Consider the following 15,649-nt stretch of genomic DNA (forward strand, 5'->3'; position numbering starts at 1 on the left):
TTAAAGGCGACTTTTCAGAAAAATGTAGGAGCTTGTTTTAAGTCTTGAATGTTGATTTTAAAAGAAGTACTAGTTCCACTGACACACTCTTTTACTTATAAGAAGACATTTTCCCCATGATATAAGTGAAAAAGAAATCTACTTCAAACAAGCTCCTATATCTTGCTGAAAAGCTACTTTTTGTCTTATTCACACACACAAAAAAAAAAAAACTCTTACCAAACTGTCATTTTGGTCTAGTTTTTAGTGCAGTGGAAATAAAACAAAAAGTAACTTTTCAGCAAAATGTAGGAACTTTGTTTTAGGTCAATAACTCCTTAATGTTAACAAAAAAGTACGAGTTCCACTGGCAGAGTATAACATGGGAAACATATCTTCTTATACTAAAGTAATCTGCCAGTGGAACTAATTCTTTTAAATCTAGCCGGTTGCTAGGTGACGAGCGGAATTCCGCTGGGTTGCTAGGTAACAGGGCAGTGCCTGCAAGGAGTTTGAAACAACTCATTCCACAGACACCAAAAAACTTTAATTTATTGGAAAAACAGCTGGATGTTTCTTTTTTTAAGCGCTTCAGATATTTCTAGGAGTGGTAGAGACCCAAATGGAAGTACAAAATTGTGAAAAATATAAATTTTCCCTTTAGAACAAGCTCCTATATCTTGCTGAAAAGTTACTTGTAAGTTAGTTTTGCCTTATTTTATTTTACACTACTAACTAAACCAAAATTACTTGGTAATTTTTTTTTTTTTGCCACATTGCAAGTGTACTATGATATTTGCTGTAGAAATTAGACAAAAATACTTGTTAAGATTTTGTTTTTTTGCAGTGTTTACTCACAGCTAATCACCAGCGTCTTCTCCCACAGGTGGGAGGTTACTGGGATAAGTCATGTAGCAAGGTGACACAGCTGAAAGAGGGTCTGAACCGGATCCTGTGTCTGATACCTTACAATGTGATCAGTCAGCCGCTGTGGGAGTGTTTCATGCCGGAGTGGCTGGAGGCCATCCGCACCGAGGTGCCTGACAACCAGCTCAAAGAGTTCAGGGAGGTGCTCAGGTACAAACGTCTTCTGCTAACAGTTGAGTCTGTGCCTGTCGGGATAACAAATTTTGCAATAGTTATTGCGATAAACGATAATATTGCTTTGAAACCATTTCCAAGTAATATAACAGTGATGCAAGAATGCATACTCAAAGATCAACAAACTTTAAAATCTAATCCACATTTAACGCTGGAACTGGAGGACATTTTAAATATTCAAAATAAATAAACAAAACAACAAATAAAATGAAGTCTCTAAAAACAAAATTGTCCTTCAAAAAATGTCTTGTTGAGACCAAAACACCAAACTGAATACTTTTATTACCCAGTTTGTGGTAGAAAAAAGAGAGAAACGCTAAATTATGCAAATGAACATTATTGAGCTTGTTTTAATTTATCATGAGATTAATTGATTTATTGCTTATTGTAACATGCCTCCTTGTGTCCTTGCTACACTGGCCAAAATTATTAAGCTGACAAGACTTTTTTTTCCAATTAATGAAATAATCTACCAGTGGAACTCCTACTTTTTGCTAATTTTAAGGAATTATTGACTTAAAACAAGCTCCTCTGTCTTGGCTAAAAGTAAATTGTAAGTTAGTTTTATCTTATTTCAAGTGCAGTAGGATATTTGCACTGGAATCTAGACCCAAAAAACTTGGTAAGATTTTGTTTTTTGCAGTGAAAGGACTTCTTGTATGCAGTATTGGACTACCATTACTCTTAAAATAGACACCTTGATACTTGAACGTGCAATTTAAAATGATTTTCAGAACGCACCCGATGGTTATTCTGCACAATAAGGACAAGAAGTGTCCATTTGTTGTTTATTACTATTGATTAATGGTGTGTTATTTTTGCACAGAAGTTGTGCTTTCTGCACTGCAAAAACACAAATATCTTACCAAACATTTTTGTCTAGTTTCTAGTTCAAATATCTTATTACACTTGAAATAAGATAAAGCTTTCTTAAAAAGTAACTTTTCAGCTTGTTGTAAGTCAGTAATTTCTAATTATTAATTCCTAATTATTGACTTAAAAATGTACTAGTTCTACTTTCAGATTCTTTTACTAAAAACAGGAAAAATGTTTTATTAAGCAGTTATTGACTTGAAACAAGCGTCTAGCTCTTGTTCAAAAGTTACTTGTAAGTTATTTTTCTTTTATTTCAAGTGCACTAAAACTAGAATGAATTTACTTGGTAAGAGTTTGTGTTTTTGCAGTGAATAAGACAAAAAAATAACTTAAAAGTAGCTTTTCATCAAGATAAAAGAGCTTGTTTTGTCTTATTTTGAAACTAGACCAAGATTTTTGGTAAGATTTTACGTTTTTGCAGTGTATGGACCTGATTTTCTGTTCTCTGCTCCTCTGCCTGCAGTAAGATGTTTGATATTGAGCTGTGCCCCCTGCCTTTCTCCATGGAGGAGATGTTCGGCTTCATCAGCTGCAGATTCTCCGGCTACCCGGCATCGGTGCAAGAGCAGGCTCTTCTGTGGCTGCATGTAAGAAAACACACACAGGTCTGCTCTCCTCCTGCAGCTCCGTCCACAGCGAGTGTGAATTGAACAGGTGTAACCGGGCATGAGAGTCCGGTCGGGGGCCCTGCTGAATATGGATCTGGGTCACAGACTGAGACTGATGGCGGCGGCGGGGGATTTGGGCTTTCATCCCATATGCACTCACAGTTTTCTGCATGTACACATGGAAGAGTTTCATGATTTCTGTCTCAGATTTTATCAAGAGATTACTTATGTTTCCTTTCAGAAACTGGGTCAAAATCACATCAGAAAGAGCAGCTGCATGTGCAACAGACTTCATTTAAATGACAAATTTTATATGTATGTGTAGGGCTGCTACTAACGATTATTTTAGTTATCAATTATTCTGACCATTAATCGTTTAATTGGATTTTAACCTTTTATATACAATATTAAATATATTAAAAGATGTAAACAAGAAAATAATTCAGTTTCTAATTTAAATAAGAAAGTGAATATTTTATTGTCTATAAAGTGGTAAAAATGTTTTGTTATAAGTGGAATAATCTATCAGGAAAACTAGTGCTTTTTATCAATATTAAACAATTAATGACTTGAAACCTCTTAAATCTTGCTTAAAAGTAACTTTTAAGTTAGTTTTGTCTTATTTTAAGTGGACTAAGATATTTGAGCTAGAAACTAGACCAAAAATACTTGGTACTTGGTAAATACTTGACTTAACATTAATATAATTTAGGGTTGATCTGTTTGTTTTTGTGTTTACCAATTTATAAATGGATAGAAAAAGTTGCTTAAGAGATTTTGTTTTAGAGAATTTGAACCAGGTGAAGCTAAAACTATGAAAGTTGAGTTTTGGTAAGAGCATATTTACAGACAAAAGTTTTTTTTATCTTTAACGCAAAATGTATTTAGTTTTTGCAGAATTTTCTAAATTACTGTTTTGAATGTGTTGTTCTTTCAGCAAATGTCCTACTTTTGAGTCTTTATACTCCTGTTAACGAGTAATTGATTACTAAATTAGAGGATGATTTATTGCAATAATTGATTAATCACGATTAATCGTTTCAGCCCTATTTCTCAGACATACTGTAAGCTAGCCTTGTTTACAGATTATAATTCTGCAGATAGCAGCATTGAAAATTTAACAATAGGTAAATATTGAATTGCATTTTTTGATAAAAGTAAGTAGGACTCAAATTTGTTCCTTCTTAAGATGTGCAGATGCTAAACCTTTGAATTGGTTTCTGTGTTTTGTTTGGACCAAGGTTCTGTCAGAGCTGGACATCGTTGTGCCTCTCCAGCTGCTGATCGGGATGTTTTCCGATGGCGTGAACTCGCTGAAGGAGCTGGCCAATCAGAGAAAGGCTCGCGCCTCCGACCTCTCTGGCAACACCGGCGCTCGCCGGGTGAGCAGGACGACAGATTTATTAACATTGATGAAAAAGTACCAGTTCAACTGGCAAATTAATCCACTTATAACGTGGACAAATGTCTTTATTACAAGTGAAATAATCTGCCAGTTGAACAAGTACTTTTTTTGGTCAAAATTAAGGAATTATTTATTTAAAACAAGCTCCTGTATCTTCCTGAAAAGTTACTTATAAGTTGGTTTTGTTTTATTACAAGTGTAATAAGATATTTGCACTAGAAACTAGGCCAAAAATACTTGGTAAGCTTTGGTGTTTTTTGCAGTGTAGTCTTAAAATGTTTCGATTTTTATTTTATTTATTTAGATTTTCCAGATTTGAACACATAACCACACAAACGCATAACAATGCACAATAAAACACACAAATAATTACTGTAAATAAATAATACTGAAAAAAAAGAAAAAAGAACTTTAAAATGACATTTGAACCAGTTAAAAAAAATGTAGTAAGATATTTGCACTAGAAACAAAACTACATGGTAAGATTAGGTGTTTTTTGAAGTGTAATCTTAAAGCGTACAGATTTTTAAAAGTTATTTATTTTGATTTTCCAGATTTATTCACTTAACCACACAAACATAGCAATATAAAAAAAACATCAATAAATAGATAAGTAGATAATACAAAAAAGAAGAATTGACTTTAACTGACATTTTAAAAAGTAAAGAAAAAATACAAATAAATAAATAAATAGTCTAAAATATTTGCACTAGAAACTACTAGACCAAAAATAATTGTTAAAATTTTGTGTTTTTGCAGTGCAGGTTGCCCACATGTATTTTCTTCTAGATATGTATTTTTATCACTCACTGGGACGTGCTGTCCGTTGCCACGGTAACCACCACTCTCTAAAAATAGCCGTCTTGGAGGGTCTTAATTGGAATTGGCTGCGATGTGACATTATGTCTACATCTTTACCAGCGAACGGCTCTTGATTTGTGCTGTTCAGGATTAAAGAACGTGTGTAAAAAAGCAAAGACGGCTGAAACATGAAGGTGAAAAATAAGTTTCTGTTTGTCTGATGGCGGTCCGGCTCGTTTTAGGTGAGCGTCGTGTCGGATCCGGGCCGACGCGGGCAGCACAACACCCTTAGCCCGTTCCCCAGCCCATTCAGGAGCCCCTTCAGGAGCCCGCTGCGCTGCAGCCCCTTTAAGAACCTGGGTCACGCCACCGGAAACTGTGCCTTGGACCTGGACTGTGACGACGATGACATGAACCTCGGCTGTTTCATCCTCATGTTTGACCTCATCTTAAAGCAGGTGACACATAAAATCATTAATTCATTCTTGGAAAGTTTTATGTATGACTGGTAAAAGGCAAACCCTGTTATATTTCTAATAGTTTTATCAGATTCAGAAATTTACACACACTGGGATTACTATACATTTACATGGGACATATTATGCAAAACTCACTTTTTGTTTTACTTCCATTTGGGTCTCAGCTGCTTCTAGCACTTAAAAAAAACACTCAGACGTTTTTTGGCATTAAATTAATGTTTTTGTTGCTGGGAAAACAAGCCGTTTCAAAAACCGACTGCTCACATTCCATGGGCACTGCGCCGTTACCTAGCAACCCCAGCCAAGTCTGGCCCCGTTACCTAGCAACCCAAGCAGAACTCCAGGACATTTGGCCAGCTGGTTTTCAACACATTTTCACTCCCGACTCGTCATATATTGACGAGTCGGGACGAGTTCTGACCATGCGTCATATATTGACGCGAAGGGTATTCCCTTCGCGTCAATATATGACGCGACGATTTTGACGATTTTGGAAGGTTCCCTCAGCGTCACATGTTGATGCGTCAGGAAACCACTTTGCGCCAATAATTCACGAGAAGGGCGCTCCCTAAGCATCAAAAAACGACAATCTGGTTAGGGTTGGGGGAAAAGTTATGGTTAGGCTTACGCTTCACCCCTCGCATCAATTATTGACGGGTAGGGGGTACCCGACGTGTCAACATGTGACGCTGAGGGACTTGCACAACGTCAATATATGACGAGTAGGGAGTGAGAATGGGTTGTGGTTTTATATCTATTATAACAAGAAATGATCTCATTTTAAAGAGTTTTGATCATGTTACAATGGGTTTCTTGATAATCTGCCAGTGGAATTAATATTATTTAATTAAGAAATTGTTTACTTAAAACAAGCTCATTTTGCTAAAGAGATAATTGTAAGGTAGTTTTGTCTCATTTCAAATGTACTCATATGTTGCATTAGAAACTAGACCAAAATACTTGGTAAGATTTTGTGTTTTTGCAGTGGAAAGTTAAAGCTTTGGCACATATGAGTTTTTCAAATGGAAAATGACCCTAAAACTACTAAAATAGTCTCAAAGTGGCTTTAGGTCAATGAAAGTCAGTGTTTTGATGAAACGTGTCATACAGTTCAAAATTAATTCTGCCAAATTCTAAAGAAATGTGCGTGAGCCTCTGAATTTTGAAGAGTGTAAAAATAAATCACAATCATAATAAATCAAAGTCTCTCATATAATGGTGTGGCTTTCAACAAATAGAAATGATAGTAGGCCTGTTGCAGTAATCAATAAATAAATTTATTGCCTGATAAATGAAAACCAGCTCAATAATTTCCATTTGCATGATTTATCATCCTTCTTTCTATCAAAATTGGTCTTCAATTTGTTGCTTTGGAGACTTCATAATTCATTTTATTTGTTGTTTCTGTTGTTTTGTTTATTTATTTTGGATATTTAAAATGTCTTCCAGTTCCAGTGTTAAATGTTAATTAGCATTTATAGGTCACATTTGAGAATGTGTTCCTGCATTATTATACCATCACAATTATATTATTTCAAAATGGTGTCAAACAACAATATTATCGTTTATGGCAATATCTTCTGGGACAATTTGCTGTTATTATGACAGGCCTAAATTAGGAAAATAGAGACAGAAAAAAAAAGTAATTATCCGGTTTCAGCTGAACGCAGTAGCTTAAATCTACACACACACATTTCAGTTCCAGCGCGGCCCACAGGTGGGATCTTTAAATTTGTGTCGCACTCCACTTTCTGCCCCGTTACGTGTCTGTTTCCCCCATGCCGGCGCAGATGGAGCTGCAGGACGACGGTGTGATGCTGGGTCTAGACAGCAGCCTGGGGAAGGATATTGTCGGCATCATCAACAACGTCTTCCAGGCCCCCTGGGGCGGATCCCACACCTGCCAGAAGGATGAGAAGGCCCTTGAGTGTAGCCTGTGCCAATCCAGCATCCTGTGCTACCAGCTGGGCTGTGAGCTTCTGGAGAGGCTGACCCCCCGGGAGGAGATCCGCCTGGTGGTGAGACGCGCATAAATTAACCTTGCTTTATGTTTAAGCCCTGCAGACTCCTTGTCTCAACCATCAAATACCTCCATCTACCTCGGTGTCGGGTAGTAAGTAGTTACATTTGAGTGGTGATACTTCATAATAGGACTACTCGGGTAAAAGTATAAAGTACAACGTAGTAAAATTGCTCCTAAAAGTGCATTGTTTTCAAAAGGTTAGTCAAGTAAATGTAACTAGTTACTACCCAACTCTAGAGTCATTTGCGAAGCAACTTGAGTAACTTTTTGGAAATAATTTACTTTTAGGAGTATTTTTACTTTTTACCTTTACTTGAGTATTATGAAGTATCGCTGCTCTTACTTGAGTAAAATTTGGGCACAAACAAGAAGTCTTGATTTAACTTAAATGCTAAATAAGTCTATATCTCATACAGTTGTTTTTTTTTAGTCTGTGAAGTTACTCACTGTAGGTAGAGAATCCAGATATTTTACTCAAGTAAGAGTAGCAATACTTTATAAAATACTACTCAAGTAAAAGTAAAAGTCGTAAACACTCATAAAAGTAATTTTTTTCCAAAACGGTCCTCAGGTACAAGTAACTAGTTACTACCCAACTCTGATCAAATGACTCCAGAGTTGTGTAGTAACTAGTTACTTTTACTTGAGTAAATATTTGAGTATCTTTACTACTCTGTACTTTGTACTTTTACTTGAGTACTTTTATAATGAAGTAAAAATTTATTCTTACTTGAACTTAATCATAGGTGTGTTTATATCTCAAGCACTTTTTGTTTTTTCTTCATTCTGTGTAGATACTCACAGTAGGTACAGTATCCAGACATTTTACTCAAATAAGAATAAAAGGTACAATGTTGTAAAACTACTTATAAAAGTAATTTTTTCCAAAAAGTTACTCAAGCAAACTAAGTAACTGTAACTAGCTGCTACTCTACTCAAATGATTATAGATTTGTAGTCTAGTTACATTAACTTGAGTAGGTTTTTGGGGAAAAAAATTACTTTTAGGAGTATTGTAACTATGCTGTACTTTTAATTTTCACTTGAGTATTTTTATTATAAAGTATCGCTTCTCTAATTTGAGTCAAATTTATGGATTTGTAGTAACTAGTTACATCTACCTGAGCAACTTTTTTGGAAAAAACATATTTTTAGGAGTATTTTTACTACATTGTATGTTTTACTTTTACTTGAGTCATTTTATTATGAAGTATTTCTACTGTTTCTTGAGTAAAACTTCTGGATTTTCCAAAAATTAAACAGACACAGAAACACCTGCAGTTTTTGTTAAAGTTTCATAAGTTTTTTTATCTAAATAATTTTTATTTTGTTCTTTAAAATACCAACACAAATACCAGGAATGAACCCCACATTTGACTCATTATTCAAACCGTCTTTCAGCTTCTTCATTTAGTGACATTTTCCTGAAAAAGAGTTGGGAAAGTGAAGTTCAGCTACACTATGAATATAAGCGTCAAGACGTGATTCATCACGCAGGAGATTAACAATGACACATTTTCTGTCTCTTTAGGAGTCAACGGACTGTTTGGAGGACACATTGATCCCGTGTCAACCAGACTTCTCTCTTGGGACGGAAAATGGAAGTGAGGAAGGAGAAAACCCAAGTGAGCCGAACAACGACAACCCCAACAACCATTCTCCTGAGAACCCAGGTCTGGATCAGTCTCACTGTGGCTGACTTGAAACAGAAACAGAAACAACTGATGCCTTTATTTGTCACACTTAGATGCAGTTTATAGATGGAAAAAAGATTAAAACTTGTCACCCACTTAATTCACGGGCCGTGATAAAATAAATTTGTTTGGTTCAGTTTCTCCATCCTTACTCAGGATTAATTACGGTTTGAACAAGATGAAGTAAAAGATCTCATAAAACATTTTATCCCCATTTAAAGAAATTCAAAAACAGGTGAGAAACAAAGTCACTGATACATATCGACCTGATAAAGTCTTCATATCTATTTTTAAGGTTGGAGAAAAGCTCATTTTAAGGTGGTTAGTTTTGCCACCAAAATAACTCAAAGACAACATCAATGATCCAAAAAGCACACATTTTGTGGCCTTTTTAAAATTTGATCTACATTTTACAGTAAAAAGTCAAATGTAATAAACAAAAAAATATATAATTTTGTTGAAATCATTAAAATAATAAAATTTTTATTTACAAAAACAGATCAGTAAGTCATTGTGGATACAAAACATGATTGTGTCAGCATACAGTTTGTAATTTTTTGGCAGGACGCTGCAAGGATTTTCTTCTGAGTAAAATCAGCTCAATAATTGTGATTCTAGCTTCTATAAAATTAGGATTAATGCAAAAACTTTGTTAAACTAGATCTAAAATGCAAAGCCCACATTTTGCACATCTTCTTCTTCTATTTGGGTCTCAACTGCTTCTAAAAAACATCCAGCTGTTTTAAGCAGGAAGTTCATGTTTTTTGGTGTCTGGAAAATGAGCCGTTTCAAAAACCTCCCAGTTACTGAGTCATATTCCACAGGAGCTGTGCCGTTACCTAGCAACCTCAACAAAGCCCAGTCTGTCACCTAGCAACCCCTAGCAGAATTCCAGCACCTATATGGCCATGTACATTTGAATAGATGAAAGAAAAACAACTGAAAACTGTATATTTTTTTACATATTGAGATTCACTGCTCTTCTGCTTAGTTTACCATTTTACATTTTTGCATACGTTTATTGTTTTGCGATGTCCAACTTCATCACCAGAGCCTCGTTTACAGGAAATTTGTTTATTATTTAGTTGAATTGTGTTAAATCGTTTTTTTCCTTCCAGCCATGAAGAACAACTCTGACAAGAAGTTCTCCTACCAGCAGCTTCCTGTGTCCTTAAAGCTGATATACACCATCCTGCAGGTAGCTACTCTGAACCAGTACATGCTGGTTTATGCATTTTGATTGTTAGTCATGGATTGTTGCTGTGTTGTCAGGAAATGTCCAAGTTTGAGGAGCCTGACATCTTATTTAACATGCTGAACTGCCTGAAGATCCTGTGCCTGCATGGAGAGTGTCTGTACCTGGCCTGCAAGGATCACCCGCAGTTCCTGGCCTACATCCAGGAGAAGAAGCTCATCCCCAGGTGGAGAAAGGACGCTGGGGTGTCCAAACCTTTTGGCATACGGGCCAAAAATGTCAAGTTTTATCTTCTCCAGGCGCCACAACATTTTTAGGACTTCTAACTATTTTATTTTGGTATTTTTACTCGCTAAATAAACACAATATTTTGATGAAATGAGCAAAGCAGTCAAATATCTGTAGTTCTTTGTAGGCTTAAAACAAAAAAGTCTTGCAGGTTTGCCAGATTAAAACAAAGCAAAACAGCAAACCATAAATCTTTCATCTTTTTCTGGATTTTTTGTCTCATTTTAGCGACAAGAACAGTTCATGGCTCACTCCTGTTTTATTTTCCAGTGTGCATCCCCAGGTCTGCATTTTAATAAAAGCTACTGGATGTTTTTGGTCCTTATTACTAATAAATTAAATTAAAAGTAAAACCCCGGATAAATACTTTTTTTTTGCACGTTGCTTTTTCCATTTTAAGATTTTAACCACCAAACCAAGTTTAGGTTTTTCTTCAAATGTGAAATTTGTTTTTAGTGCCACGAATGGCCCCCGGGCCGTACTTTGGACGCCCCTCTAGGCCTGTAACAATAAATCAATTAATTGCATAAAAAATTAAAAGAAACTCAATAATTTTTTTTCTCTTTTCTCTCTCTTTTTACCAAAACCTGAATGACAAAAGTCTTCAGTCTCAACTATTCCTTTTTTTTTGAAAGATAATTTTTTTTACACCAACTTCATAATTAATTTTATTTGTTGTTTCCGTTGTTATTCATTTTGGATATTTCAAATGTCTTCTGGTTGCATTGTTTAAGTTTTCACTAGAATTAAAATTTTATGGATCCTTGAGAATGAGTTCTTGCATTATTATGCCATTATTGCTACTATATTGCTAGAAAATGGTCTCAAAACAACAATATTATCATTTATCGCAATAAGTGCTGAGACAATTTATCATCCAGCAAAATCTGTTATGGTGACAGGCCTGCACCCCGGTTGGTCTGGTTAGTTTCGGGTCGCTCTGTGACTCCTGGTGCGTTCTGTGTTTCAGCCTGTGGTCGATGCTGAAGTCCGAGTTCTGCCAGCTGGCCTCGCTGGCCGTGCCGCAACTCCTCCACGCGCTCTCACTGTCCCACGGAGCCGACATCTTCTGGAAGCTCATCAACACAAACTTCAACAGCAAAGACTGGAAAATACGCTTTGAAGCTGGTGAGAGAGCTTGATTGTTAGTATCCTAATCTTTACTGACATTAATATAAATATATATATACGTATATACTGTATACTGTATATTATTAAATATTTTCCCAAGCAGTACAGGGAATTAGTAAACTAGTGTTTTTATGTTTTGCCAAATGAGACGTTTTAGGATTTAGAGCTGAAACTTACAATTATTCTGATGATTAATTGATTACTGGCATATTCGGCTGATTTTTCATTTCACCATTTAAGCATTTTGTATATTAATTTTTAAAATGTATTTCCAATATTAGTATTATTTTTATTTTTTTTTAAATAAGAATAAAATATTTTATTACCTAAAATGCAATAATATACCATTACTTTTAGTGAATGCTTGACTATTTGTAGCAAAGAAGCTAAAAAACATACTTTTAACATGAACATGTGAAAATTCAACCCCTTTTACTTCACTTAACATAAATAAAGTAGGGCTGTAAATAAAGTGTAGGGATGATCTGTGTCTGTTTTTTTGGATTAACTGATTAATAGGTAGTAAAAAGTGCTTAAACAGATTTGTGGCTAAAATTTTGCCAGTTGAGATTTTTTTTCATCTTAAATGCAAAATTGTTATATTTTTTGTAGTTTTTGGATAATTACTACTTTGACTGTTTTGTTCTTTCACCAAATTTCCCTTTTTTGTCTCAATACTCCAGTTAATGATTAATCGATTAGTAAATTAGTTGAGGATAATTTCAATAAACGATTAATCGTGATTAAGCCGTTTACTCGTGTCAGTCCTATTAGGTTAGTAAATAATAATGGTTATCCTGCCTTATTGCAGATGGAGAGCCGCTTTACAATGTTGACACAAAGCACTAGGCAAATGATATGGTGACAGTAGATATCTGGGTTTATTGGCAATAAGTAGAAATAACACAGATTCAGCAACGCTTCAGAAAAAGAAGAGTTTCGGAATTTATTAAATAAGACTTTCTATGCAGAAACTATGTATTTATCTAAAGTTTGTGTCAGAATTATAAATGTACACATCTTGGCATTATTTTCCAATATATTTCAGTCATAAATGGCACCAACAGGCTTTCAGACCGCTGCCTAAACTCAATTGTTCTCCCATACTGACACCTGGTGGTCAACATCAGATTTTCAAATGTTTCTAAAGCAGTGATTCTCAAAGTGAGGAGACAACTACCTCCAGGGTATAACATTCAATGATTGCACTTATGTGGGAATTACAACATTTGCCTTTAAAAAATGTATTTTTTGAAATACGTGAAATTAAATACAAGGAGTATTTGTGATTGACTGGCTGCTCAAAGAAAAATTCTCCATGGTTTCTCTGCTGTTTTGAGAACAACAGAGAAACGATTGATGAGAATGACTTTGTTTCTCTGAAAGTCTTGAGGGTTTTTTGTTTTTTTTTTTAGATTGAAGCGTTATGTGTGGATTTTGGAGATCTTTAAGTCTATTTCATGTTGTGTAGCAGGTGCTATTCAAATGGTTTCTTGATTCTACTGGTCACTTTAAAATTATATGTATAAAATAAAAATACATTGACTAAAACACCATAAATCATCTGTATTAAATGAAATGCTGCTGGGCATGTTGTAGAGATGCAAGTTATCGATTAATGAATTAATCTAAAATTGATTGATTTTATAGATTGACTACAATTAATTAATAAGCGGCCATGTTAAAAAAAAACAAAACTGACTTGTAACTCTTTCCAGAACATGAAGGGCATTTTTTTTATAATATCCTGAATTTAAAATACATATATATATGTATATAAATTTTTACATTATTTTGTGGTAGCAATACGAAGTATTGACTAAATAAAAACATTTCGTTTACTAACATTAGTAAACTTAGACATATTTATAAAATGTAACAGTAGAGGCCCCTCTTAGGTTGCTGAATAGAAAAATAAAAGATGGAAATTATAAAATATGAAAAACAGTTAACAGAGAGACGTTCATGTCTGTGGTTGCTCTTGAAGGAATGTTAAAACTTTGCTCCATGAAGTGCTCTAACTCACAAAACCCTCAAAATCAAACGTTTAATTCAACACAGCTAAATCAGCGCTATCAAAATGAAACATTAGCAGCTTGTCGAGTGTTTATATTTCAAAACAGAACCGCATAAAATGCATGTTGCATCCCACACCGGACTTAATTTAAAAATTTGGACCGTTACTCTTCTGGCTCCGCCGCCATCTTTGTTTGTTTCTGCGTCAACGGCTCCGTTTAAGGATGACCAGTTGCGCCCTCTGCTGGATGGCGGCCGAACTATAACACTAAAAGGACTTTAAAGCGGATGTTTTAGTTAATCAGTTGGAATAAATTTTAATCTAATAAGGCATTAATCGACTGACTATTAATTTGTTTGTGTCCCTAGCATGTAGTAGCTTCTTTCCTCTTATTCACAGTTTGTTCCTGATAATTTTTCTTTCTCTCTAGTCGAGAAGGTGGCGGTGCTGTGTCGTTTTCTGGACATCAGCGCTGTGACCAAAAACCACCTGCTGAAGTACTCCTTAGCCCATGCTTTCTGCTGCTTCCTGGCCTCGGTGGAGGACGTCAACCCTTCGGTGGCCACCAGGGCCAGACTGCTGCTGGACACCATCAAGAGGCCGGCGCTGCAGGTCAGCCGATAGCAGAAAATAACTGATATGTAGGAAACATTGGGGTCACTTTTTTCTTTTTTGTAGTTCTGCAAATCAAATGTTTGTCACGAGTAATGTCCGAAGTTTTTATTTCTTTCTGAGGAACTATTTGTGTAAATTTATATGCTGTTTCAAAGCTTATAAAGACTAGAAGTGTCTATTTTTTGTGAGTGTTCACCTTTTGGTCTACATGAACTAATTTTGTCTTTGTCAAATTGCTTAAAGGAAGAGGTGGACAGAGTACTCAAAACTGATATTAGTGTGTGGACGTCTTGATCAATATTGAGTAAGATGATTTTTCTGTTGTGTTTGTGAACCTGTTGGCTCTGCAGGGTTTGTGTCTGTGTCTGGACTTCCAGTTTGACACCGTTGTCAGGGATCGGCCCATCATTCTCAGCAAACTTCTCCTGCTGCACTTCCTGAAGAAAGACATTCCTGCTCTGAGCTGGGAGTTTTTCGTCAACCGCTTTGAGACGCTGTCGCTGGAGGCTCAGCTGCACCTGGATTGCAACAAGGAGTTTCCCTTCCCCACCAGTACGTAGTCGTCACGCTTGATGAATTACAGCCGATCGTCTTTACAGATTAAGGTTTCTCTTTTCTTTTTCTCAGCGATCACAGCTGTGCGAACCAATGTGGCGAACCTGAGCGACGCGGCGATGTGGAAGATACGGCGGGCGCGTTTCGCCAGGAACCAGCAGAAGAGCGTGCGCTCACTACGTGACAGCGTGAAGGGAGGCCAGGAGGAATCGAAACGCACCTTTTCCCTCCCAGAGTCGCTGAGCAACCGACTTCGTGAGTAGAACAAGACGATACATCTGACCTTTGACCTCACTGCGCTGAAACCAGCAGTCAGACTCTGTCACCAAAGACCTTTAAAGACACAAGACTCTTACAAGCAGAGCTGAGTAGCTAGAAACATTTACTCAGTTACATTTATTTGAGTAAGTTTTTGGGAAAAAAATTACTTTTAGGAGTATTTTTACTACATTTTACTTTTACTTGAGTAGTTTTATTATGAAGTATTGCTACTCTTACTAGAGTAAAATTTAGTCTTACTTGAATTTAATTGACGTGTGCCTGTATTTCAAGCATTTTTTTTTATTCTGTGAAGTTACTCACAGTAGGTGAAATTTTACTCAAGTACAAGTAAATGTAGAATGTAGTAAAACTTCTCATAAAAGTATATATTTTTAAAAGTTACCCAAGCAGTTTTTTTTACTTGATTAATCAATTAATCAGATAGTTGATTAATCAATTAGTTGATAACAAGTATTTTAGCAATCATTATCAACTAAAGATTACTAAAATAATCATTAGCTGCAGCTGCAATGTTCTGGGATGAGGTCATATAGCCAATAAAGTTTATCCAAACTATTGATAATATTGACACTAAGTTGGCATCAGTATTGAATCAATACTA

At 35.6% G+C, this 15,649-nt stretch overlaps 1 protein-coding gene across 7 annotated transcripts in view; it reads left to right on the forward strand.

Annotated features, from left to right (window-relative positions):
- The window catches only part of unc79 (unc-79 homolog, NALCN channel complex subunit), a 61,932-nt gene that overhangs the window by 24,497 nt on the left and 21,786 nt on the right, over window positions 1–15,649 (forward strand). For all 7 annotated transcript variants that reach the window (XM_023352961.1, XM_023352962.1, XM_023352963.1 and 4 more), the window contains exons 15-26: window positions 866–1,056; window positions 2,420–2,543; window positions 3,806–3,946; window positions 5,013–5,228; window positions 7,040–7,267; window positions 8,803–8,944; window positions 10,084–10,163; window positions 10,238–10,386; window positions 11,419–11,576; window positions 14,027–14,208; window positions 14,562–14,763; window positions 14,839–15,021. In XM_023352961.1, the coding sequence (XP_023208729.1) occupies window positions 866–1,056; window positions 2,420–2,543; window positions 3,806–3,946; window positions 5,013–5,228; window positions 7,040–7,267; window positions 8,803–8,944; window positions 10,084–10,163; window positions 10,238–10,386; window positions 11,419–11,576; window positions 14,027–14,208; window positions 14,562–14,763; window positions 14,839–15,021 (1,996 nt within the window). The remainder of the gene's footprint in view (window positions 1–865; window positions 1,057–2,419; window positions 2,544–3,805; window positions 3,947–5,012; window positions 5,229–7,039; window positions 7,268–8,802; window positions 8,945–10,083; window positions 10,164–10,237; window positions 10,387–11,418; window positions 11,577–14,026; window positions 14,209–14,561; window positions 14,764–14,838; window positions 15,022–15,649) is intronic.

This window comes from Xiphophorus maculatus, chromosome 19 (genome assembly GCF_002775205.1).
Source record: "Xiphophorus maculatus strain JP 163 A chromosome 19, X_maculatus-5.0-male, whole genome shotgun sequence".
Classification (NCBI taxonomy): Eukaryota; Metazoa; Chordata; class Actinopteri; order Cyprinodontiformes; family Poeciliidae; genus Xiphophorus; species Xiphophorus maculatus.